General features: G+C 45.2%; 1 protein-coding gene and 1 pseudogene across 3 annotated transcripts in view; one reads left to right on the top strand and one right to left on the bottom strand.

The window, feature by feature from the left end:
- LOC148033163 (ARM repeat superfamily protein) overlaps nucleotides 1-24,576 on the top strand; it is a 169,839-nt gene that overhangs the window by 78,022 nt on the left and 67,241 nt on the right. For all 3 annotated transcript variants that reach the window (XM_087681033.1, XM_087681032.1, XM_087681034.1), the window contains exons 12-13: nucleotides 1,006-1,065; nucleotides 1,254-1,422. In XM_087681033.1, the coding sequence (XP_087537159.1) occupies nucleotides 1,006-1,065; nucleotides 1,254-1,422 (229 nt within the window). The remainder of the gene's footprint in view (nucleotides 1-1,005; nucleotides 1,066-1,253; nucleotides 1,423-24,576) is intronic.
- On the bottom strand, nucleotides 8,960-11,255 carry LOC148033164 (uncharacterized; annotated as a pseudogene).

The raw sequence follows: 24,576 nt of genomic DNA, 5'->3' as shown, positions 1-24,576 counted from the left end.
AGACAATTAGTTACATTCTTTTTGAAGCCATGCTGGTACCTACATATGAGCAGTGACAAGAGCTGGGTTATCTTCTTTGATATCCAAGCAGTTGCATGCCATGGTCACATGATGAACATTCAAGAGGTGCCTCTTGTAGCGACTTATGTGGAAGGCTTTCTTGTTAGAGGCAGCACAGAAGAAAATTGAGAGACTCATCTCAAAACACAGTGCTTCATCACTGGACACATAACTTTCATGTGACTAACAACAAAAGTCTGTGTGGCCATGTTGGCTATGTCAGCCACGTCAGCCATGTTTAGAATATTTCTGCTAGCATGTGGGTTTTTTTTGTTTTGTCTCTTCAGCTGTGCATATAACTTTTGCATGTGCACCAGAGGGTCTCTTGTGCATCTGGTGGCTTAAAATTATTGTTTGGTTCAAGAGTGAATGTGGTGTTGTTAAAATGTAAATCTGGTCGATATATGGGTGTTGGGGGAGGCAAAGTGAAGGTGAAAAGAGTATTACACTTTTTAACAGTGTTTCAGGATTTGAATAATTATGCCATTGCTAGCTGTCCTTCAGCTACTGGACAGGGTCCGTTGTGTCCCATTCACTTGACTATGCTAATCAGAAACTCAAATGTGGAGGATCACAAAGCTGGTGATCCAAAGAATGGACAAAAGGCCAATATACAGGAAATGTTTACAAGACAAGGTTTTCTGTAGTTGAAAGATAACCCTGTTTTTGACAAGGACAGAATGTGACTGGATAAGTACAATAGCCTCCAATCATGTTTTATTGTTATTCTTTTCAGAGAAGTTTTACTTCCTTGTTTTTATGAATTGCACTGAAGTATTAACTCCAGTCTACTGCTTCACTCCACATAAAACTCCACGAGTAGAGTCCACTGTTCTTCTGTGATCATGCACCATTCATTATGTCTGGCAAGTGATCTGCCATGAATTACTGAGTCTACATGGATGATGGGTGATTTGACAAAAATTCCTGTTTCTTAATTCACAGGCCCACATTAGAAGCTTAGCAGTCCAGCATGCCAGCGTGCTTGCTAAGGACAATCCCAAGGTACATTCTTATTGATTTCTCTCTAGAATCTGATGTGTGTTTGGATGATTAATTTACTTCAGTCTGGTTGTCTGTTTATGATGACATTACAAGGTCCATTTTGGAAGCTGTTAGAACAAAGTGATTTACAAAAACAATTCTTTTCTTTCAAAGTTTAACGTCATGACTTGAAATGTTTTTCTGAGCAGATGAAAGTACTTTGTGCTGAGGCCCTGTTACTGCGACTTCATGATGATGAGCTGTCTGTGGTGCAATCGGTTCTTTCAGTTGATGCATTAGCAGAGCTGGTTAACCCTGACGAGTTGTTGGTTTGTCAGGAATCAATCCTCTCACGATGTGCTAATCTACTTGAAGCAGGTGATGTACCAACTTTGAGTGTGATTCTTCTTCTTCTATGTTTTTAGCCTGCATGTGTTGTACACTTGATTTGATGTGTTTTAAGTAATGGACTGGATATGATGTGTTAAGCATGGTTACATGGTTTCTCAATGACACCTTCAGATGCACGGATTTCTAAATTGGCAGGAACACTCATAGATGGAGCTCATTCTTCTGATGTTAACAAATCAACATGCTGACTCTTTAAGGAACTTTGTACAGAATGTCTATGTACATCACAGATGCAAGGGTTGTCTGGTTAACCAATCTGGTTGGCTATGATTCTAGACCATCAGAGGGTCCTTATTAATAAAAGTGCCTGAGTACTAGATCTGCAGGAAGGCAAGATGCTGCCAGGCCTTTTGAAATAAAACCCATTTCCTGATTCAAACAAGATCTATTTGACACCACTAAACTTACTTGAAAGGTTGTGCGTGAATAAACTTTAGCTCTTGACATTGTTTGTTAATTTTTGTCATAAGAATTTGTGTCCATAGATATGTAGCCAGGCCAAAGGGTCCAAATTGGTGAACCATAGATAATGCCTGGTGTGACCAATGTATCAAATATCTGCCTTCGTGTGTGATGCTCCTAGAGCAAGGTAACACTCTTGCTCCTGCATGGCCAATGCAGTGTATCCTCGTGTGAGGTGATCTGTGGTTGCTTGTGCCACAGTGAATTTTCCCGTTGAGATAGTAAATGTGGCTCCGAAGTAGACATATGAGTCTACTACCTCCACTTGTCTAGATGCTAGGGTGGAGATTGACCTTCTCATTGGGGCCTATATGTGAAAGATAAGAATCTTGATTTTCCCAAGATTCACTGCCAATCCATGGTGCGTACAGAAAACTTGAAGGGCATCTAGATGTTGCGCTGGACCCTCTTGTGACTCAGAGATCAAGACAATTTCATTAGCATAAAGCAAAATGGAGGCCAATGTACTTGTATATCTATCCTATCTCCTCCTCGTTCTGTGATGTGGTCCTCTATCTCGTGAATGTGAAGTCCAAAGAGGATGAGGGGAAGAGGACATCCCTACTGTAATAAGGTCATGTGTGAGTCTGGGATGTGGCAAGCATTACTGGACATTTGAGGTACTTTTTTAGTGTTCAATATGGTGCTTATCTTGGCACTGTGATTCTGGCCGATCAGCATTAAATGCTGGCCAACCTGATGCCATTTATGGCATTCTTTTGGCCTATTTATTTAGGCTCCTCCTCCACACTTTGTCATTCATCACTTGCAGATCTAGTGCATCCCTTGTGAAGAGAGGGAGCCCGTGCTATGCCCACGCAGATAGTGATTCATTGTTGTAAGCGACTATCTCGTGTTTGGTATATGGATTCCATTTCCCGAGCACATCTCTGAGTTCGCCATTGCAATGTTCTTGCGTTTTCTCTTTTCTCTCTCTTGTGTGTTGTGTTCAGCAATCTATTTTAGCATTCTTTCACGCTTCCATTGCTTCATCCACTTCTAACATGGTATCACGTTTCAGGATCTCCACTCTTGTCGTTTTTTTCTGCTGATTACAAGTCTTCTACTGCTGATCACCGATCTCCCCCGCCTGCTGCCACCTCCTTCCAGCATGCTGACACCTGTTTGCTGCAACTCGCCCTGTTTCCAGCCTCTACAATCTATGCTTACTGCATTAATTGCTCCTACTCCTTGTGTTTTGTCTTGAACAGTCTGCGTTTTCAATTTCTGCATTACTTTATTGTGATATTGCTGCATTTAATGCCTGTTTTGTCTGCGTTTTGAATGCTACCAGCTGGACGAATGTATTTTCAGGTTCTCTTGGCTGTAACTTTCACTTTCTAGCCATGTTTGATCAGATTTTGTCCTTTTGTAAATGTGATCAGCTTGTCCTACACTGCGTGTGAACTCCAATTAGTGCATTTTGTGCTGTGCTTCAGCTGTCCTCTCTCTCGCCGGCTCCGTCTTCAACAGGACGAAGCACGGGGAGTACACACGCATAAACAGGCACGCTTGATCTTCTGTCGTCTAGTGCGACGGAAGAAACGAGCCTACCTCTCCAAAGTGGAACATGAATTCTACCAGCTATTCTTAGGACAGGAGAGCAAAGAGGCATGGAAGGCGTTTCAGGAACCCCGAGCCCAGACGCCCATCACCTCCCCGGACACTTGGCATGCATATGCAACCTCACTATACCAAGTACCCAAGCAGCCCTAGCTACCCCGGCCCCCAGGGAGCAAACCCGGATCATCCACATTCTTCAGCACGGAGCGGGTTCGGGACGCCATTGATAGACTCCAAAATGGCCGTGCCCAAGACCACGAAGGTTTGGTAGCAGAGCATTTGACCCATGCTAGAGACATACTGGCACCTCTTCTAGCACACATGTTGAACAGAGCCCTATGCGAAGGCTTCCTTGCCAACTGGTCAGCCAACGCCATAATACCTATCCTGAAGGCCGGAGACCCCATGGTTCCCACAAACTACCGAACAGTCATGGTTGGCCATGTACTAGCCAAGCTTTATGGATCCATACTGGACCACGAGCTGAGCAAGTGGGCAGAGCAAGACCAACATCGGGCGGCAGGACAAGCGGGGTTTAGGAGGGGGTTCTGCACCCTTGACCATATCCTCACACTGAGAGCCATCATAGAGGAGGGCAGAGCACATGGAAGACGGGTGTACTGTTGCTTCGTGGACTTCCGCAAGGCCTTTGACACAGTCCCACGAGCGAGGCTCAGGCAGAGACGACAGGAACTGAAGGTCCCAACCGAAATGCGATGGGGGATAGTGGTACTATACGAATCGGTAACGGGCCGAGTTCGGGCACCAGGAGGGCTGTCAAAGGAGATAACCAGCACCATCGGAGTCAAGTAGGGATGCCCACTCTCACCCACTCTATTTGGCCTCTCATTGATGAGATCTCAGAGTACATAGATAGATTGGGCGAGGAGGGATCGAGCTTGGGAGAGACACTGATACCCATCTTACTATATGCAGACGACATAGTCCTCATCTCCAGCACACCCGAAGGGCTACAGTGCCAATTGGACGCACTACAGGCCTTCTGCCAAGACAAAGACCTAACTGTGAACCTGGGGAAAACCAAGGTCATGGTGTTCAACATGTCAACCCAATGGCTCCGACGGTTGGTACCCCCCTTCACATACAGCGGAGAGACCGTGGACGTGGTCCAAAGATACGTCTATCTAGGGATTACATTCTCTGGACTGAGATTTACCCTGAGAAAAGCAGCAGAAGACCCGAGGCTATGCAGCCCTCGGGTCAATGGAGAACCAATGTGCCCGCATACAGTCCTAGGAACCCCGGACAAAGCTCTGGCTTTTTGACACCTTGGTCACACCAGCTCTCCTGTACGGGGCTCTCATATGGGGGTCCAGTCTCTACCACACGCGGAGGGCCCCACAGGATCAGCCATTGCCTAAGGAGGAGGCCACCTATGAGGGATGGGAGCAGATGGAGAGACCCTTAATACTTATGATCTCACGGATGATCCGAAGCAAGCCCTCTGTACCACACGAGATCATCCGCGCAGAGCTGGGGGCACCGCCCCTCGCGGCTGAGGCGCTCTTCCAGACCTTGACCTTCTTGCATCGAATATGGGACCTGCCCCGGCACCGGTACCCCAGACTCGCCCTGGAGTCATCCAAACAGCTAGCAACACAAGGGGACATTGAGTGCTCGTATGCCCGAACAGAGGCCTGGCTACGGCTCCATGGCCTCCACATGGACCACCTCCCCCCACTACAATACAGCCTAGACTGCCCACACCTAGAGCTCAGTGGAGAGGAGGTGAATTGCATCATCAGAATGGATATCATCCAGACAAACACAGCGAGGACATGGGTGACCCCCATGTCGGAACTAGGAACCAAGAAGGCTTTCTACCGAGAGCACTTCCTGCACATCTCCCCGGATGGCTTCATCACCCGCCCAAGCTACATGGACACACACCTGTCTCACGGGGTTAGAAGTGCCATCCGACAGATCCGCACGTCCTCACACCAACTACGGGTCGAAACGGGCAGATACGGGGCCAACCCCTTCCCCCCAGGAGACCGAATCTGTCAGCTCTGCCATCTTGAGCCAGAGACAGAGGAACACTATATCTGTAGATGTCCAGTGTACTAGGAAATCCGGGGATGTTTCCACTGCCTATTCAGCGAAGGATTCGGACCACTCTCCAAGGTGATGGAATTCAAAGACCAGAGATGCCTGGGGCTCTTTCTACTGGAAATACGACGCCACAGAGCCCACCTCCTACGAACCACGGAGCAAAGACAAGGACCCACCAACCAACGCACACTCAACGAATTCTACCAAATACCAGCTACCCTCCCCACCACCGAGCCCCCACTAGCCCAACCGGCCTCTCGACCCCGGGGGACTACCTTAGAAATAGCCATAGCGAGAGGCAAAGCCCGACGCCCATGCCCCGCCGTCCCCCGTCCCCGCAAAAGACACATGTCGAAGATACAAGGGATACTACGCCGCCATTGGAGGGCCCTGCCCTGCCGCTTTAGTCTCTCCATGTTAGACCAACCCATGTGGGACATCCTAGGATGAACACTCGAGGAGCAGTTCCAGACCGCACTGGGAGTACCTCTAAATTGTATCTAGTCTAGATATCATTTTGTACCTGCTCAATTTAGTTCAACATAGCATAAATGTTAGCTGCATTGGGACTTTTGAAATCTCCTAGACATTTTGTATGCAACATTTTGGTCTCATAGGCCAACTTGGCCTGTTGTAGACGTTAATATAACTTTCTTCTTCTTCTTTCTCTCTCTCTCCCCCCCCCCCCCCCCCCCCCCCCTTCCTTTATTTTGTCTTCCTGTCCTCTCTAGATGGCTCCCGCTTGTTGGTCTATTGATGACAAACTTCACGGCCTTTATTGGTGTAGAAAGCATGGAGTGCTGTTATGAAAGCATGGTTTGTGCAGAAGCGGTTATGGTACATTGTTTCTCACTGTTGAGCATCCTGAGTGTCCCACTCCTCTTCTAGTTGATTTCAACAAGGATAACTATGTAGGAGCTGTGCTCACATGGGATAAGGATGATGCTCGTGCATATTTTACTCTTTCCTTGTATCTCTACAGAAGTTCTTCCAGTGGTCACCTCTCGCAAGACTGGTTCACGGATATGGGTGAAGCTTTAGATGTTGTAGAAGGTGTGCAGTTACCCTCTATGGTCAGCTCCAACAGATAAAGTTGTGGTTGAAGGATACTATCCAATTATTCTTGGTTCGTGCCATAGAAGTACATGATTAGCTTCAATACGTGTAGTTCACCCTTCCAAAGGCTCATCTTTGTGGCTATAGGAGTAGCTTGCATCCCAGTATGGTGGCTCCAATGAGGCATTTGTAGCTTTAGAGAGGGGTGATAGGAAGAAGTTGAAGGTCTAGTGTTATCATTGTGGTAAGAAGGGATATTTGCCTAACGATTGCAAATAGTTAGCAACTTCGAGGAAGAAGAAGGTGAAGAAGAAGCAACAAGATATTGACTCCTCCACCGAGTGTGTGAGTTTGGAATGTGCCAGACATTACGGACATTTTAGGTATTTTTTAGTGTTTAGCATGGTGCTTGTTTTGGCATTTTATGCTGGCCACCTGAGGCCATTTATGGCATTTTTTTGGTCTATTTATTCAAGCTCCTTCAAATTGTGTCATTCATCACTTGCAGATCTAGTGCATGCCCGATAGAGAGAGGGAGGTGGTGCGAGTGCCCACATAGCCACTAACTCACTATTGTATTGGAATGTCTCATGTTTGGTATATGGATTCCATTTTTTGATCTCATATTTGAGGTCTCCTTTGCAATGTTCTTGTGTTTTGTCTTTCTCTCTATTTTGCCTTGTGTTCAGTAGTCTATTTTAGTATTTTTTCATGGTTCCATCGGTGCATCCACTTCTGACACCTACTGCACTCCTATGTTATTAGAGATCATGTCCAATAGTCCTCCTTGACATCTCACTCCAGTGGTCACCCTCTCATATAGTAGATGGATACTGGAGAGCATGTTTGATGGGATCTTCATTGTTTGCAATGTTTGTAGCAATCTATTTGGTGGAATTGTGTTGAATGCTTGGTAAAAATCCACAAGGCAGATTAGACCTTCCTCATTTTCATTTTCCATTTGCTCAACCATGGCCCTCAAAGTGAAAATATGGTCGAGTGTAGAAACCTCTTTGGGTCACTAATAGGTGTCCGGCAAAGTGGCTCCGGCAGTTTGCACTAGGCTATAGCTACATCTCGGTTGATGAATAAGTGATACAGGTCCCAATACTATACTTGCTCATACACTTGTTGTTTACTATGAGTCAATGTCCTCATGTGCCAGTGAGCCTCTCCCTCGATCGTAGATCATAATCTCCTTTGGACTTGAAGATGTTTGTAAAGCTTCGTGTACTCATCATCATACCATCAATTTTGGGGCGTGGTCCCATGCGATGTAAGGTTGCTACTGCATGGGGAGTGTGGAAAGCTCTGGTGGGTAGTAGAATACATGATGGGAGTGAGCTGGGAGGTGAGTATCCTTGGAGGGGCAGTGTTCTTGAGCTGTGAAAGCATGGCATATACATGGTGGCTATATATGTTGGATAGCTCATGTGTGAAGCAGAAGTTAGTGGGCTTGGTATAGGTAGTGGTTGGAGCCCATGGAAGTGGGAAAGAGGTGGTGGCTATATATGTTGGATAGCTCATGTGTGAAGCTGAAGTTAGTGGGCTTGGTATAGGTAGTGGCTGGAGCCCATGAAAGTGGGAAAGAGAATATATTGAGAGACAGGTAATCGTGGTTTGCTGTGATTGAGCATGTGGGAATGGTGAAGGATATGACTAACTCCACCATCTCAATGGAGCTGAGCACATAGTCGATTGTGCTAGAGTTGGTGGCCTAGAAGTAGGTAAGTGCCTCGGATCTGGCCACTTCATCTCATTATGGATAATGAGACGATGCCGTTTCCCTAGCTTCAGTAGGTATCGATTGTATTGAGTGCTATCTTCCACAGTATTAGTTGGTTGTCACTAGATATTAAAGCGCGACATGCTAAAAGATGGTTGGTGCTATATTGTGAAAAGAACCTAAGGTGATGTACAAAACAGAATAGTGCTCATATGGTGATAGAATGGGAGGATGCGGTAGTACATGTCTAGTTTTGTGGCTAAATGATGTCCCTATTTCTAGTTCCACCTGGTCATGATTGGTGGATAGAGTATGTCATACATCTTGGATGAAATAATATGAGGGTAGCATTTGGACTGGGCCCATAATCCTCTCAGCCAGTGCTCATGTCACTGGCAAATCTCTCTGATCTTGCTCTGATGTAGCATCTATGTTTGGTACCGTTGTATTTGTTGGCAGCTTGTTACTTTGATCTCCTTAGCTCTCTGGATTGTCACCCCTCTTTGTGTAGTGTCAGCCTGTAGTAGTGATGTGCGGAGCCTCTGAATCTAGTCCAAGAACTGGTCTAGGTGGCAGTGGTGTGGGGACTCCATGACTACTCAATGAAGCCATCCACTATAGTCTTCATGAAGTGGTCTCTGAAGTACACCTTGGGAGAAGGGACAGCCTAGGTGAAATCGCTGTATGCTGTATGTACATCTGGCAAATGTCCTGCTGCATGACCAAGTTTCTCTCTCTGTGGGAGAGGTGTATGAAGGGGGAGTCAAGATCATATTGAAAGGGGGTGAGATGGTCCATGTTGATCCCATATCTTGTAAGCCATTGCTTGTACTATGCATACCATGAAGTCTCCTTTCCTATCTACACTAGCCGCATAGAGGCCTCGAAGGCTCTCCTAGGTTGTCTATCTGGGTGCATGTCTCGTACTTTGTGTATGAAGCTGATGGTTTGAGAAAGGGCCTCCATCATCATGGGGGGTGCAACAAACTCTGCTCTTATAATCTCATGCGGTATTGATGGTTTGCTGCAGATAATCCATGAGAGCATGATGATCTGTGGTCTCTTTATTTGTGTCCATAGGTATGTAGCCAAGGTAGGGGTCCAAATAGGTACACCATACATCATGGCTGGTGTGACTAGTGTGTCAAATAGCCACTTCTGCGTGCGAGGCTCTTGGAAGTGTGCCTGGTGGCACTCTCTCTCCATCATGACCAATGCTCCCTATCCTCGTGTCATTTGGTCTTTGGTTGCTTGTGCCATGGTGAATCTCACAATGAGTATAGTGAAAGTGACCCCTATGTAGACATGAGTCCACAACCTCCACCTGTCCACTCCTAGGGTGAAGATTGATATTCTCCTCAATGGGGCTGATGTGTGGAAGATTAGGATCTTAGTTTTCCCAAGATTGACCATCAATCCACACTGTGTACAAAAGTCATGAAGAGCATGGAGATGTTGTTGTAGACCCTCTTGTGATTTAGCGATTAGAACAATATTATCAGCATAAAGCATAATAGAGACCAATATACATTCTAACTCCACCTCATCACCTCCTTGTGTGATATGATTTTCTATCTCGTCAATCTAGAGATTTAAGAGGATAGGTGACAAAGGACATCCTTGCTTCACTCCAGTGGTGCTGGAGATTATGTTTGAAAGTCCTCTTGGGCATCTTACTTGATCCACCACTCTCTCACATAGTGCATAGGTACCCCAAATCTGATCGATGGGATCTCCAATGTTTGGAACCTTTGTAGTAGTTTGTCTTGTGGAACTGTATCAAAGGCTCCACAAAGCAGCAATATAGTCTCTTCTTCCTCATTTTCACTTGCATAATCATGGTCCTCAAGGTGAAGATGTGGTCAAGTGTAGAGAATTTCGGTTTGAAGCTAGCGTGTCCTATTGCTCTCAATATCCCTCTCTTTGCTTATGCATTGAGCTCTGTCTCCATCACTGCTCCATTTATCTCTGCCAATGTGTGGCCCACCATGATGGTTCTGTAGTTACTTGGATCTAGAGGATCTCTAGATTTATTGATGGGCATGATGGCATGTATGGTTCACTCATGTGGGAACACACACACACACACACACACACACACACACACACACACACACGCACACAAGGCCAAATCGTTCTATGAGACCGAAACATTACATTTGAAAAGTCAAGGAATTTTCCTAAGTCCCAAAATAGCTTTCATTTAATGCTATGACTAACTAAATGAAAAATAAACAATAAACAATACATAGCTCATGAGTATAAAATGATGTTCAAGCTAGAGACAATTTGGAACTGCTTAGGAGGCACTCTCATCCCAAGATATCTTTCATGGCTCTATCTAGCGCGCGTGCGCGCACACACACACACACACACACACACACAAAATGAAATGAAATGATATATGAACGTCTACAAAAGGCCAAAATGACCTATGAGACCATGAGTTACAATCATGTGTATGATGGTACAACTGTTTGGGCAAAATATGTAGCACAAAACAAAACAAGAAAGGAAACTAACTATGGCTATGTGCAAAACATAGAGCTCTGTCTAGTAACAATGAGCTTCAAATGGTACAATCTCATGTGGGTATGGAGGGCCTAGCTCTAGCCCGAGTAATAATCCCCTGTATCCGCCTATGAAGGTGTTATCGGTGTCTGTGTCGAGGCCTAGGACATTTGGATTGGCTAAGCTGAACGGCTCGATCAATCAGTACTCCTTGTCTGTGTGTGGACTGTGGCGGTGAGAGAGGCTCTCGTGTGGATTGTGGCTGTAACTGTATTGAAGTCTTTTGAGTCTCCTTTGCAAAGAAGTCTGTGAGCTGCCTCTGTGAAGGGCATCGGTATCCTGGAGCAGCTATACTCCCGAGGCGCATGTCACGAAGCCGTCGTATCTCAAGAAAAAGAGGCCAAGGCATCGCTGATCAGTAAAATCCACGACTTTGGATAGTGATCCAAATCTGTCTCTAAAGAGATAGTAGAAATGACCATGGACCTCATAATACGTTGGGTAGCGGGAGATATAATGCTCCTCTGTCCCTGGCTCTAATTGGCATATCTGGCATATACGCCCCTCTGGTGGGATGGATCTATATCTACCAGTCTCAATCTCTAGCTGATGTGAGGAGGTGCGCAACTGGCCAATAGTACATCTGATCCCATGGGAAAGGTGGGTGTCCATGTATCTCGGGCGAACAATAAATCCATCATCTGTAGTATGAAGGAAATGCTCGCGGTAGAAAGCCATCTTTGTCCCTAGCTCCTGCCTTGGCATCAACCATTTCTGCTTGATATCCAACTGGGTAAGATCCATCTTGATGATCTTGTGAATCTCTAACCTGCTCAGATGAAGAGATGGTGCATCAAGGGAGTACTGGAAAGGGGGTAACTTGTCCATGCTAAAGCCATGCAGCTCAAACCAGGCCGACATCTATGCATACCAACATGAAGTATCACCCTCTGTGGCAAGCTGCCTGGAGGACTCAAGGGCCAACCGTGCATATCTATGTCTGGGTAAGTCCCATAGGCTATGTATGTATGTGACCGATCGGGTGAGGGCCTCTACCACAATCGGTGTAGCTGCTAGCTTGGCTCTGATGATCTCATGTGGCACTGAGGCCTTATATGTGATCATCCTGGATATCATGGACACTAGGGGTTTCTCCATTAACCTCCATCCATCATAAGTGTGCCTTGATCTGCTACAGTGGTCAAGACTGGGCCCCCATATTTGTACTCCATAAAGTAGTGTGGATGTGACTAGTGTAGCGAAGAGCCATAGCTTGGCGCGGGGTTCTTGGAATCGCACCTGTGAGCACATCCTCTCCAAACCACCTAGTGCTGTGTATTCGTGAGTCAGTCTAGTGTCTGCTGTCTCTCGCATAGAAAAGGTGGGCTCGGTGAATAAGACTCCCAGGTATGTATAAGAATCCACATACTCCAGCTTCCTCAAATCCATATGTGAATTTAGGTGCTGATCTCTTGACCCGCTATGGTGTAGTATTATATACCATCACCTTGGATTTACCAAGGTTCACTGAAAGCCCATTGTCCAAAGTATAGGAGTGTAATGCATCCAAGTGTCTCTGGAGACCCTTTGGAGAGTGAGCTATCAATACAATGTCATCTGCATACAATAGGAGAGGTATCCAAGTGCCAACTAGTGGAGCTCCTCTATCTCGTTCCTTTGAAATATAATCAACAATCCCATCAATGTACATGCCAAATAATGTCGGAGAGAGGGGGCATCCTTGCTTCACCCCAATGGTGGAGTAAATAGGTGCCCAAAGGCCCTCAGGTGTTCGGACTTTGTCCACAACTCTCTCATACAGTGCCAAAATACCCCAACTGAGCTATTTCGGTACTCCCATGGCATGCAATCTATGTATCAGCTTGTCTATCGGTACTGTGTCAAAGGCTTTGCGGAAGTCCACAAAGCAGTAGTAGGTCCGTCAGCCATGGGCCCTTTCCTCCTCAATGATTGCTCTGAGTGTGAGGATGTGATCTAATGTGGAGAAGCCTCTCCTAAAGCCAGCCTATCCTTGTGCTCTAAGACCCCACATCTGCGCTCACCTGCTTAACTCATGCTCAAGGATGGAAGCATATAGCTTAGCCAATATATCTCTGTTGTTGGGCGGATCAGATTGAGCCGGAATCTACCACGTTGACCTCTTGTCCCAGATCCTTTGGCCATGCTACACACGCAGACTGATATGTCGTGTGCCCTTCTTTTCCTCCTGTGGGGGCCCGCCTATCAAATAGATCGACTGAGAAGGTGAGAGAGAGAGAGAGCAGACTTGTGGTCTGCCAGCCTGCAACAGGGGTCACAAAGAAGTTCGTGCTCAGCATCTAGTTCTAAGATGGATAATTTGTAGGTGACAAATGGTATTGATATGGCCTTTCTCGACCAACATTTAGGGAATGGAAATGACCAAGTTCTGCCGGATTCAGATAGTGATTCATTGGTTGAGGATTCCGGGTGCTCGATCAATGGGGATGAGACAACTAAACATTAGAAGATGTCGGTTGAAGAACCGGTATTATGCCCCCCAAATTTGCCTCAGCTAGAGGTTCATGCTTCTGGTTCACAACTTGATGGGTCTCTTCTGTTCATGCTGGCCACTGCCAATCATCTTATGTCTGATTATGTCCATGTTAATGAGGGCATAGCTAACTCTTTACCGGACGGGGATCATGTAATTGCAGTCATGGGAACAGAAATGGTCCTATAGTATATTGTTGCTTTCCATGAGAGGGCAGCCATCTTTTACTTTACAGGAAGGACTCCCTTGATCACCAGGATACTTACCTGGCTGCAGTCCATGCTTGTAAGTGTTAAACAATACAAGATGATGCTTTAGGGCATGTGCAGGCCCCTCTTGTTGAAGAGATTTATGATGATCCGAAGGGGTTTTTTGAGGTGCTTTTTCGCTCCTCAGAAGTGCGGACTTTTATTATGCAGTGCATTCCTTTGTTTTTGGATGGGCAGCTTGTTCACATGGTCCCTTGGAGGCTCATTGTCGAGTTTCAGGAGGTGTTGAGGCAAGCATGCCCTATTTGGGTGGAGGTGGTTGATTTTCCTGCGCATCTTTGGAGACTCCTCCCGTTGGTTTTTAGAATCCTTGGTGAGGTGTTGGTGGAACCTCGGCTGGCTTCCCGGAATAGAAATAGGGTATGCATGCTTTGGGATATAGGGAAACCTCGCCCGACTAAAATTCGTTTTGAGGTTCTAGGACTGCAAACTTTGGTTTATGAGTTGAAATGGGATACTTTTGCTGGACACTGTTTCAGATGTGGTCAATTGGGCCATTTCATTTTAGAATGTGACAAAAATCCTGGGATTTTGCAGGGAACTATAGATCTAGACATGGATATGCAAGACCACTATCCTCAGCACGTACTTCAGCAGCCACAAGCTGATCCTGAGATGCTTCCCCAACATGGTCGTGATGAAGAAAGGAGGTTTCTCAAGTGGGTCTGGAGCGTACTTTCCTTGCAGATGACTGGAATGTGTCTCCTCGGGAAGATTCTTGGGTCTGAGTGGTTAGAGGTAATGCCAGACAAGCTTCTTGTTCGATTCCTGCCCACCCACCGTTGCACCCCATCACTCAAACCTTTCAACGTAGAGGTAGGGGGTTTTACATGAACCCTCAATCTTCACGTGCTCCGACAGGGGATGATAAAAGGAACTGGGATTCCGCTTTGCGCTTTGATGCGCGGGGGAGGCTTGTGTCTCCTAGGGATGTTTTTCGTTCACAGCAATAACAATTTCCTTCTTGTGCTTCGATTATTGGTTTGCCAAGGGCAGACCTTGTACATGTAATCGGAAGTGAGATGGAAAGATTCCAGGCAACTAAAGCTATAGATGTAAAAGGAAAAGGAAAAGCAGTGGTTCAATAGTTTTTCTCATTTCTGATTTATTATGAGAATTGCCTTGTGGAATGTGAAAGGTATCTCTTCGGGCAACAAGCAGTATCGGTTGTGGAAAGTTGTGTTTGCTGGAAATTGGGATGTATTTTGTGCTGTGGAGCATAAACAACACGCTTCGGCTGGATCTTCTTATGTTTATAAGGATTATGTAGTTTTTTTCAGTGGTCGAACTCCATATAAATTTGGAGTTATGTTGGTTGTCAAATCCTTCCTGCAACCATCACTGGTTTCTCAGGACCCTCGTGGTCGATTTGTGATTCTGGAAATACTTTATGAGGGAGAGGTTTTGTGGTTGGTGGGCGTCTATGCTCCTACTGCAAGGGAACGTCATCAACTTTGGGATGACTTGCTCTGCCTTGGCATGGCTCGTTAAGGTTTTGTCATGGGTGACTTTAATGCATGTGTATTTGGGGATCAGGTGACTTCTCTTCACCCGGTGATAGATTTGGTCTTGAGCGATAGGCTTAGGATGCCCTTGCAACTAGGTCTTTGAAGTAGGACATGTGGTCATGGATGTATCCATCACAATTTGGTTATACCTATCGTTCTTTGCGGCATCCTACTACCTGGGCCAGATTGGATCGGATATAGATTTGTCAGAGTGATTCCTTTCTTCCTGCAGTTATTGGCAGGTGGGTGGAACGACTCATAGACGTGTTAGAGTGACCCTTTGGTCTTGGAAATGACTCATAGACCTGTTCATGTATTTAAGGCTCTTCTTGTTCGGTTGCCTCTTCGTTTTAATCAATCTTTTCTGCAGCAGAATCAGTTTTTGGAATGTGTTCAGCAACTGATCACTTCTTTTAGCTTGAAGGTCCTATCTGGAGGGAGGGATGCATGGGCTGTTTTTAGGGATAATGCGCGAGAGTTATCTCGTCAGTTTGGTATTCAGCATGCTTCCTCATTACAAGCTGAATTACAGAATGCCTAATCTTTATTGGCCCACTCCTTGTCTCTGAGTCAATCCGGGGATTCTAATGATGACTTGCTCACATGCATTGAATGGTTGAAAGGCAAGGTTCATTCTCTTCAAGAAGAGGAATATGCAAAATACAAATTGTTGGCCAGAGCTGAGGCTTTATATGATAATAATTGTCAATCCCATCAATTCTATGCTTGTCTGCACCAGAAATACGCGTTTAATGGATGAACAGGGAAAATATTGTGTGTTTAATGGATAAATAGGGTGCTATGGTGACTACTACTACCTCCATCATTCGGATGTGTGTTGACTTTTACAAGTCCTTGCTGGGTCCACAAGAGATTTTTTCTGATGTTGTTCACTCTACTCGTTGATATACTTGTGAGTTGGTTAGTAATAAGGTCAAACCAGAATGGGTGGATTTAATGGAGGCTGATATTTTAGAAGATGAAGTGGAAGAAGTGTTGTTTCACCTGCCTCGAAGGAAAAGTCCTGGCTGGGATGGGCTTCCTAATGAGCTGTTTTCAGCTCATGTGAAGCAGGTTAAAGACCCATTGACTTGCCTGTGTCGGCAAGTGTGGAATTCTGGTATGATACCATTAGACTGGAAGATTGTTGTCATTTGGTTGTTGCCCAAGGTTCCCTCTCCAACCTCTTTGAAACAATGGAGACCCATTTCAGTTATGGGTTCGTTATATAAAATCTTCTCCAAAATCATTTCCAATAGATTGCAGAAAGTTTTTTTGCACTTGGTTCATTCATGTCAATATGGTTTCATTAAAGGTCGGAATATAATGCATAACATTTTGAATGTTCAAGTAGAAATTGACTATGCTCAAGCTTCAGGCGAGCAAGTAGTTATGCTTTAGCGCGATATTGAGAAGGCATTTGATCATGTTAGCTGGTCTTTTTTGCGGCAATTATTGTCTACAATGGGATTCGGTCCTCGCATGGTTTCTCTTGTTGATACCATTAGTCAGGGAGCTGTGGCTCATATTGCTCTTAATGGAGGGATCACGAAGGAAATTTCCTTATATCGGTCTCTTAGGCAAGGCTGCCCTCTCAGCCCTTTGTTGTTCGCTTTGGTCACTCACCCGATGCTCTCATTGCTGGATAAGTTGGCTGATCAAGGTGAGATAGTTGGCTTGTCTCTTCCCAGTGGCACTCAACTTGTGGGTCAATCTTTGGCTGATGATTTTTTTATGTTTCTTAAGGTTGATCGCACTAATGTTAATCGGGCAATGGTGGATTGGAATCTTTTTGCTTTGGCATCGGATCTTCATATTAATACTCAGAAATCTACACTACTCTTCTATACGGAGACTGATTTGCAGGCCTTGGGATGCTGGCATGGAATTTGGATTTCAAAGGGAAATATAACCAGACACTTGGGATATCCTATCGGTGTGGAGGTAGCACCCGCGGCCCTATTGGATTGGATGGCCTCCGGGATTCATGATAGGTTCATGTACTGGAAATCTCAAGGTTGGCCTTTACATGCCAGACTGAAAGTTGCTCAATGTATTATGATCAGTATGATATCGTTCTTGGGATTGGCCGGATAAAGATTTGCAGAGAGTCAAGTGTAACCGGATGGTGCGTTTGGGGTTGTAGACAATTTTTGATGGTGTTATTCCTGGGCAGTCCCGCCTTTATTCTTTTCGGTGTATTCGTCAGCACTTTCGGGTACCCTGTGGATATTGTGACATCTGGTCATCCATACAGGTTAGACTTCAGAGGTTTTCTCCTTTGCGAGTGCTACAACCATTGTATCCATGGCGTGACTGGATGTTTGTGCTTTCGGATGATTTCGAGAAGAGGTCTGCTAACCAGATATACCATTAGATGGTGGAGGCCAAGAGATGGGTCACTACAAAGGTGAATAAATTATGGCATATTAGGGATGGCAAAAAGAAGTGGCAGGAAAGATTCATTCAGCTTTGGAAGTCTAAGGTTCCCTATCAAGGTAAAGTCTTTTTGTGGAGACTGTTGATTGGTGGTGTTCCAATTGGAGAGGGGCTGCATGCTCGAAAGATCTCTACTGGTCATTGTGTATTCTGTACTACATGTGATGAAACATTGCTTCATCTTTTTGTCTCTTGTCCGGTTGCAAGATAGATCTGGAGTTTTATCTCTCGAGTGTGATTCTCGGGCCTTGGCAGCTCAACTCTGGATAACAGCCCGTTCATGGATCATGGGAAAGCTCCCCTCTGTGCCTTCTTTGCATTTTGATTATTCCTACCTCTTCCATTTCCTTTGATGGACTGCCCTCGTGTGGCATATTTGGCGTAGTCGAAATGCCTTTATTTTTGATTTGGCTTCGGGCATCCATGGTCATGTGGCCCGTGTTTGAGGTTTAGTGCTATGGCAGATTTCTTCTATGATATCAGCTGACCTGGTTCTTCTTGACATTGCTGCTCCCTGGTTGGATATTGTTCGCTCTACTCCAGTTGTCCTTTCTGTGTGATTTTTTCTTTGTATTAAAGTCCTGATAGTCTTTCGTCAATTTCTTTGATGACTTGATGGTCTGATGTAACAGAAAGTAAGAGATATAGAGAGAATGCTGACCTGATGGTCTGATGTAAATATTTACTACTTAATTCAATTATCTTCACGAGAGAGAGAGAGAGAGAGAGAGAGAGAGAGAGAGAGAGAGAGAGAGAGAGAGAGAGAGAGAGAGAGAGAGAGAGAGAGAGAGAGAGAGAGAGAGAGAGAGAGAGAGAGAGAGAGAGAGAGAGAGAGAGAGGCAGGGAGAGAGGCCACTTTAGACAGCCTGGTTATAGCGAACTTTCAGTTCGCAGTTCCAAGACCTGTGCAGAGAGCTTGCAGCACATCCTGAGGATTTGTCAGAGAGTGAGAGAGAGACAGAGGAAGAATTTTGGGATCGGAATATGCTTCTGCTATGGCAAACCTATAGGAATCTAATGGTATCGATATGGCCTTTCTCGATCAGCAGATCGGGCAAGGGAATGACAAAGACTTGGCTGACTCGGATGGTGATTCGTTGGTAGATGAACCTAGGCCGTTGCTGGATAGTGAAGAGATGGGCAAACGTTGTAGGATGTCGGTTGAAGAACTGGCCTTTAGCTTGAATTTGCCTCAGCTTGAGATTCATGTTTCGTGTTGGCAACCTAATGGGTCTTTACAGTTCATGCTGGCCAATGCCAATCATCTTATGTCGGATTATGTCCACAATAATGAGGATAAAGCTAACACATTACTGGAAGGGGATCAAGTAGTAGCAGTCATGGGAACCGACCTGGTGCTACAACAGATAACTGCTTTCCATGAGAGGGCAGCCATATTTTATTTTACTGGAAGGACTACTTTGATCACCAGAATTCATGCTTGGCTGCAGTCTATGCTTGTTAGTTTTGAACAATGCCCAGATGATGCTTTAGGGCATATGCAGGTTCCCCTAGTTGAAGAGATTTATGATGGCCCAAAGGGGTTCGTTGAGGTTCTATTTTGTTTTGCGGAAGTACAGGCTCTTGTTATGCAACGCATTCCTTTGTTTATGGATGGGCAGCTAGTTCACATGGTCGCTTGGAGGCCCACGGCTGAATTTCAGAACATGTTGAGACAGGCTTGCCCAGTTTGGGTAGAGGTGGTGGATTTTCCTGCGCACCTTTGGAGACTCCTCCCTATGGTACTGAGAACCCTTGGTGAGGTTTTGGTGGAACCTTGGCTGACTTCCCGCAATAGGAACAGGGCATGTATGCTGTGGGATACATGGAAACCTTGCTCGACAAAAAATCGTTTTGAATTTCCAGGCTTACAAATGTTGGTGTATGAGTTGAAATGGGGTACTTTTGCAGGACACTGTTTTAGATGCGGCTAGTTGGGCCATTTCGTTTTGGAATGCGACAAGAATACGGAGGTAGTGCAGGGCCCTATGGATCAAGATATGAAAATGCAAGACCACCACCCTTAGCACATGTTTCAACAAATAGTACCTAATCCAGAGCACCTTCCCCAACAAGGTCGTGAGGAAGGCAAGAAGAATGACCCCCACGAGCGTGGGGAGTGTCCTTCGACTGTGGTAGGGGAGCATTTGTCTCCTCGGGAGGATTCTTGGGTCACTGTGGTTTGTCATAATGCTAGGCAAGATTCTCGATTGAATCCTGCCCATCCTTCGTCGCCCCGAATCACTCAGACCTTCCAACACAGAGATAGGGGTTTTTATATGAAACGTCAATCTTTGCGTACCTCAGCAGTGGAGGATAGAAAGACTTCTACAGCCTTGCGATTCGATGCTCGTGGAAGGCTTGTGCTTCCTCGGGATGTTTTCCGCTCCCAACAATTGTGGTTTCCTTCCCGAGCTTCGATTGCGGGTTTGCAGAGAGCAGATCTTGTAGATGTTATACTTACTGAAATGGAGAGATTCTAGGCTGCCAAGGCTATTGATGTAAAAGGGAAAGGGAAAGTGATGGTTCAGTAGTTTTTCTTATTTTTTGATTGATCATGAAACTTGCTTTGTGGCTATTTCTTCGGATAGCAAGCACTATCGGTTGTGGAAAGTTGTGGTTGCCGGAAATTGGGATGTTTTTTGTGTTGTGGAGCACAAATAACATTCTTTGGCTGGATTCTCTTATGTGTATAAGGATTATGCGGTCTTTTTTAGTGGTCGCCCTCCATGTAAATCTGGAGTTATATTGGCTGTCAAATCCTCCTTGCAACCAGCGTTGGTTTCTCAAGATACCCATAGCCGATTTTTGATCTTGGAAATTTGTTATGAGGGGGAGGTTTTGTGGATTGTAGGCATATATGTTCCTTCTAATGCAAGGGATCGTCGGCAGCTTTGGGATGATCTGCACTGCCTCGCCTCGGCTCGTCAAGGCTTTGTTATGGGTGACTTTAATGCCAGTGTTTTTGCAGATCAGGCGACCTCTCTGCATTTGGTTATGGATGGTCCTGAGCGACAGGCTTGGGATGCTCTTGCAGTGGCATCTTTGAAACAGGACATGTGGTCCTGGATAAATCCATCAAAAGCCGGATATAGTTATCACTCTTTGCAGCATCCAATTACTTGGGCCAGATTGGATAGAATCTACATCTGCCAAAGTGACTCCTTTCTTCTTGCAGTCATTGATATGCAGGTGGAAAGACAACATGTTCTGTCAGATCATTATTCTTTGGTTCTGGAAATGAGCCACAGACCTGTTCATGCATTCAAGGCTCTCCTTACCCATTTGCCTCTTCAATTTAATCAATCTTTTTTGCAGCAAAATCAGGTTTTGGAAGATGTTCAGCACCTGATAGGTTCTTTTAGCTTGAAGGTTCTATCTAGAGGGATGAAAGCATGGGCGGTTTTTGGGGATAATGCGCGAGCCTTATCCCGACAATATGGTATTCAGCATGCTTCCTTGTTTCGAGCTGAATTGCAACATGCTCAAGCTTTACACTCTCATTCCTTGGCTTTGTGTCAAACTGGGGATTCCGATGATGACTTGGTCACTTGCATTGAATGGCTGAAAGGCAGGGTTCAATCTCTTCAGGAAGAGGAGCATGCAAAATAGAAAGTGTTAGCCAGAGCCGAAGCCTTGCATGATAACAACAGTCAAGCTCATCAATTTTTTGCTCGTCTGCATCAGAAATATGCTCAAGGAAATATTGTGCGCTTAAAGGATGGGCAAGGTGATATGGTGACTGATCCTGCCTCCATTATTCGGATGACCATTGACTTTTATAGGGCCTTGTTGGGTCCACAAGAGATCCTTTCAGACGTTGTTCTCTCTGCTCAAACATACATTTGTGACTTGGTTAGTAATCAAGTCAAACCAGAATGGGTGAATTTAATGGAGGCCGATATTTCTGAAGAGGAAGTGGAAGAAGTGCTGTCTCACTTACCTTGAAGGAAAAGTCCCGGTTGGGATGGGCTTCCTAATGAACTGTTTTCGTCAGTACTTTAGGGTGCCTCGTGGATATAGGGACATTTGGTCATCAATACAAGATTGTCTTCAGAGGTTCTCTCCTTTGCCTGCGTTACAATCATTGCATCCATGGTGTGACTGGAAGTTTGTGCTTCCTGATGACTTTCAGAAAAGGTTAGCGAATCAGATATATCATCAGATGGTGGAAGCTAAAAGATGGGTCATGGGGAAGGTTAATAAGTTCTGGCATCTCAGGGATAGCAAAAAGAAGTGGGGGGATAGATTTATTCAGCTTTGGAAGTCTAAGGTTCCGTATTAGGGTAAAGTGTTCATGTGGAGGTTGCTCATTGGGGGTCTTCCAATGGGAGAAGTGCTCTGTGCCCGAAAGATCTCTACAGGGCGCTGTGTTTTCTGTACCACATGCAATGAGACATTGCTTCACCTCTGTCTCTTGCCCTGTTGCGCGACAGATCTGGAATTTCATTTCCCGTGTGTGGTTATTGTTGACCCAGCACCGCATACCAGTTTGCTCGTGGATTATGGGAAATATGTCCTCTATGCCATCTTTGTCTTCAAATTGTTCCTGCCTATTCCATTTTCTTTGATGGACAGCCCTGTGGCATATATGGCGTACTTGCAATGCCTTTATTTTTGATTCGGCATCGGGCATCCATGGACATGTGGCCCGTGTGCGTGGATTGGTGTTATGGCAAATCACTTCTATGATGTGAGCTGACCTGGTCCTTTCAGACATTGTTGCTCCTTGGTTGGCGATTGTTCGCTCTACTCCAGCTGTCTGTATGATTTATTAGAATTGGTTATGTAATAGGTTGTTCTGAGAACTTGCTCGCATCTTGTAAATTTCTACAGAGATAGTGTGAAAGAGATTGAGTATGCTGACTTGATGGTCTGATGTAATAGAATGTAAGAGATACAGAGAGAATGTTGACCTGATGGTCTGATGTAAATATTTACTACTTAATTCAATTATCTGCACGAAAAAAAGAAGAGAGAGAGTTATATTAGCATCTACAAAAGGTCAAATCGGCCTATGGGATTGACATGGTACATTTGAAAAGATTGGAGTTCCCTTGTTGCTCTCCTCAAAGTGAATCTTGACCCTAGAAATACAATCCCCAAGTAAATATATCTTTGGATAACCTCCACTATCTCCTCTCCATATGTTAAATGGGGTAGTGGTCATTGAATCCATTGGGAGGAAGTGTTAAAGACAATAACCTTGGTTTTCGTAAGGTTCACTGAGAGTTCCTTGTCTTGACAGAAGGCTTGTAGTGCATCTAGGTGGCACTGCAATCCCTTTGGTGTGCTAGAGCGCCCCCTCTCCCCACCCCACCCACCCACACTACCCCACCACCGCCCCCGGGCCGGCTGGCCCCACCACCACCACAAAAAAAAAAAAAGTGTGACTGGCTTTCTCTTCTCTCGGTCCATCAATGTAGTCTAAAATCTCATCAATATAGAGACTGAATAGAGTAGGTGAGAGTGTGCATTCCTATTTTACCCACCCAATGGTGTTGGTGATCTCCTTTGACAGCCCTCCTAGTCTCCTTTGACAGCCCTCCTAGTGCTTGTACTTGTCCTATAGCAAACGTGTACATTGCTAGTATCTCCCATCTCTAGCAGAACTTCTAGGTCTTGTAGTCTTTGCATGAGCCTAGCATGTGGTAGTGTGTCAAAGGCCTTATGGATATCCACAAAGCAACAATATACCAGCCTCCCTTGTGCCTTGCTTTCCTCGATGATGGCTAGGAGTGTGAGGATATGATCAAGAGCAGAGTGACCCCTCCTAAACCTTGAGAGAGAGAGATGGATGTTGTGTGGCAACATGTTTAGTGAAGGAAAAGCAAAGGAAAGAAGTCTATACAAGCATTTTAGATATATGGTTATGGAAGATTTAATCAGGATGCAAACGCCATTTTGTAAATTTAGAGGTGGTCTCCAAAATATTTTGAATATCCATTATTAAGTTCAAATAGCTTAAAGGGAAGTTTGGATGGATCTAATAACTCAAGTTATAATAATGTAGTGATAGGTTGTCCAATCCCAAGAATGTCAAATAGTGACTTATTTTACGAAAAGGGCATGTTGACTATTTTAAGAAGATTTGGTGATTCTACCTACGTTGCCTTGTAGATAGGTTAATTCCAATTGTTTTGGGTATGCGAATGAGCTTATTCGGAGTTTGTATGACAAAATTAAGGCTGAATCAAGTTGTAGCTAGGCTTAGGGCTTGCACAAAAGTGAAAATAGGGAAAAGCAAAGAGGAAGGCATAGAAGGCAAGAGCCTATGTTTTTAGCCTTGAAAGCAAGGTAGTGATCTTCTATATAAGATGCATAGATTTTGGTATGAAGGCGTGGGCATGTGAGAGTGCGCTGCGGAAGAGGGAATATGAACACGGAGGGAGAGAGAGAGAGAAAGCAGAAAATAAGGAAGAGAAATCTGCACTGACTGAAATGAATGCTGAATACAAACGGGAAGGCAGAAGGAGACTGATCAGTCCCTGCACGCAGCCCACAGTGTCAGTGAGGGCACCAGATCAGGCTGATGAAGATGGCAGCACCACCACGGGGGAGAAGGAGTGTTGGAATCTGTAAGAAGACAAGTGATCAAGTGGGGAGGGGGGCTGTCTATAAATAGGCAAAAGAACAAACCCTAACCCTAACCCTAACCCTAAAACGGGCGCAAACCCTAAAAATGCCCTAAAATGGGCGCCCCACATCAGTGACCAAAAAAGTGGCCGGGCAGCCAGTGGCTGCCCACTAAAAGAGGCCAAAAAGAAATACACATCCTAAGACAGCCAGTCGAGAGTGACTAGCCTCCCCCATCATAACACATGACAGACATGTCAGAGCTCCTAATGTCCTCGTCTGACTCAGACTGAGGCTCACAGGCAGGAGATGACAAGGAATGACAAACATGACTACTAACACCGCCTCTCAGATCCTGGATGTGGCTGAAGGCCGAAGAGGAAATAGATCTTGGGGTGGCAAGAG

Source organism: Lygodium microphyllum, chromosome 7 (genome assembly GCF_053477565.2).
Source record: "Lygodium microphyllum isolate KBCC chromosome 7, Lygodium_microphyllum_v1.1.10, whole genome shotgun sequence".
Taxonomy (NCBI): domain Eukaryota; kingdom Viridiplantae; phylum Streptophyta; class Polypodiopsida; order Schizaeales; family Lygodiaceae; genus Lygodium; species Lygodium microphyllum.
This window is presented reverse-complemented; position numbering and strand designations above follow the sequence as displayed.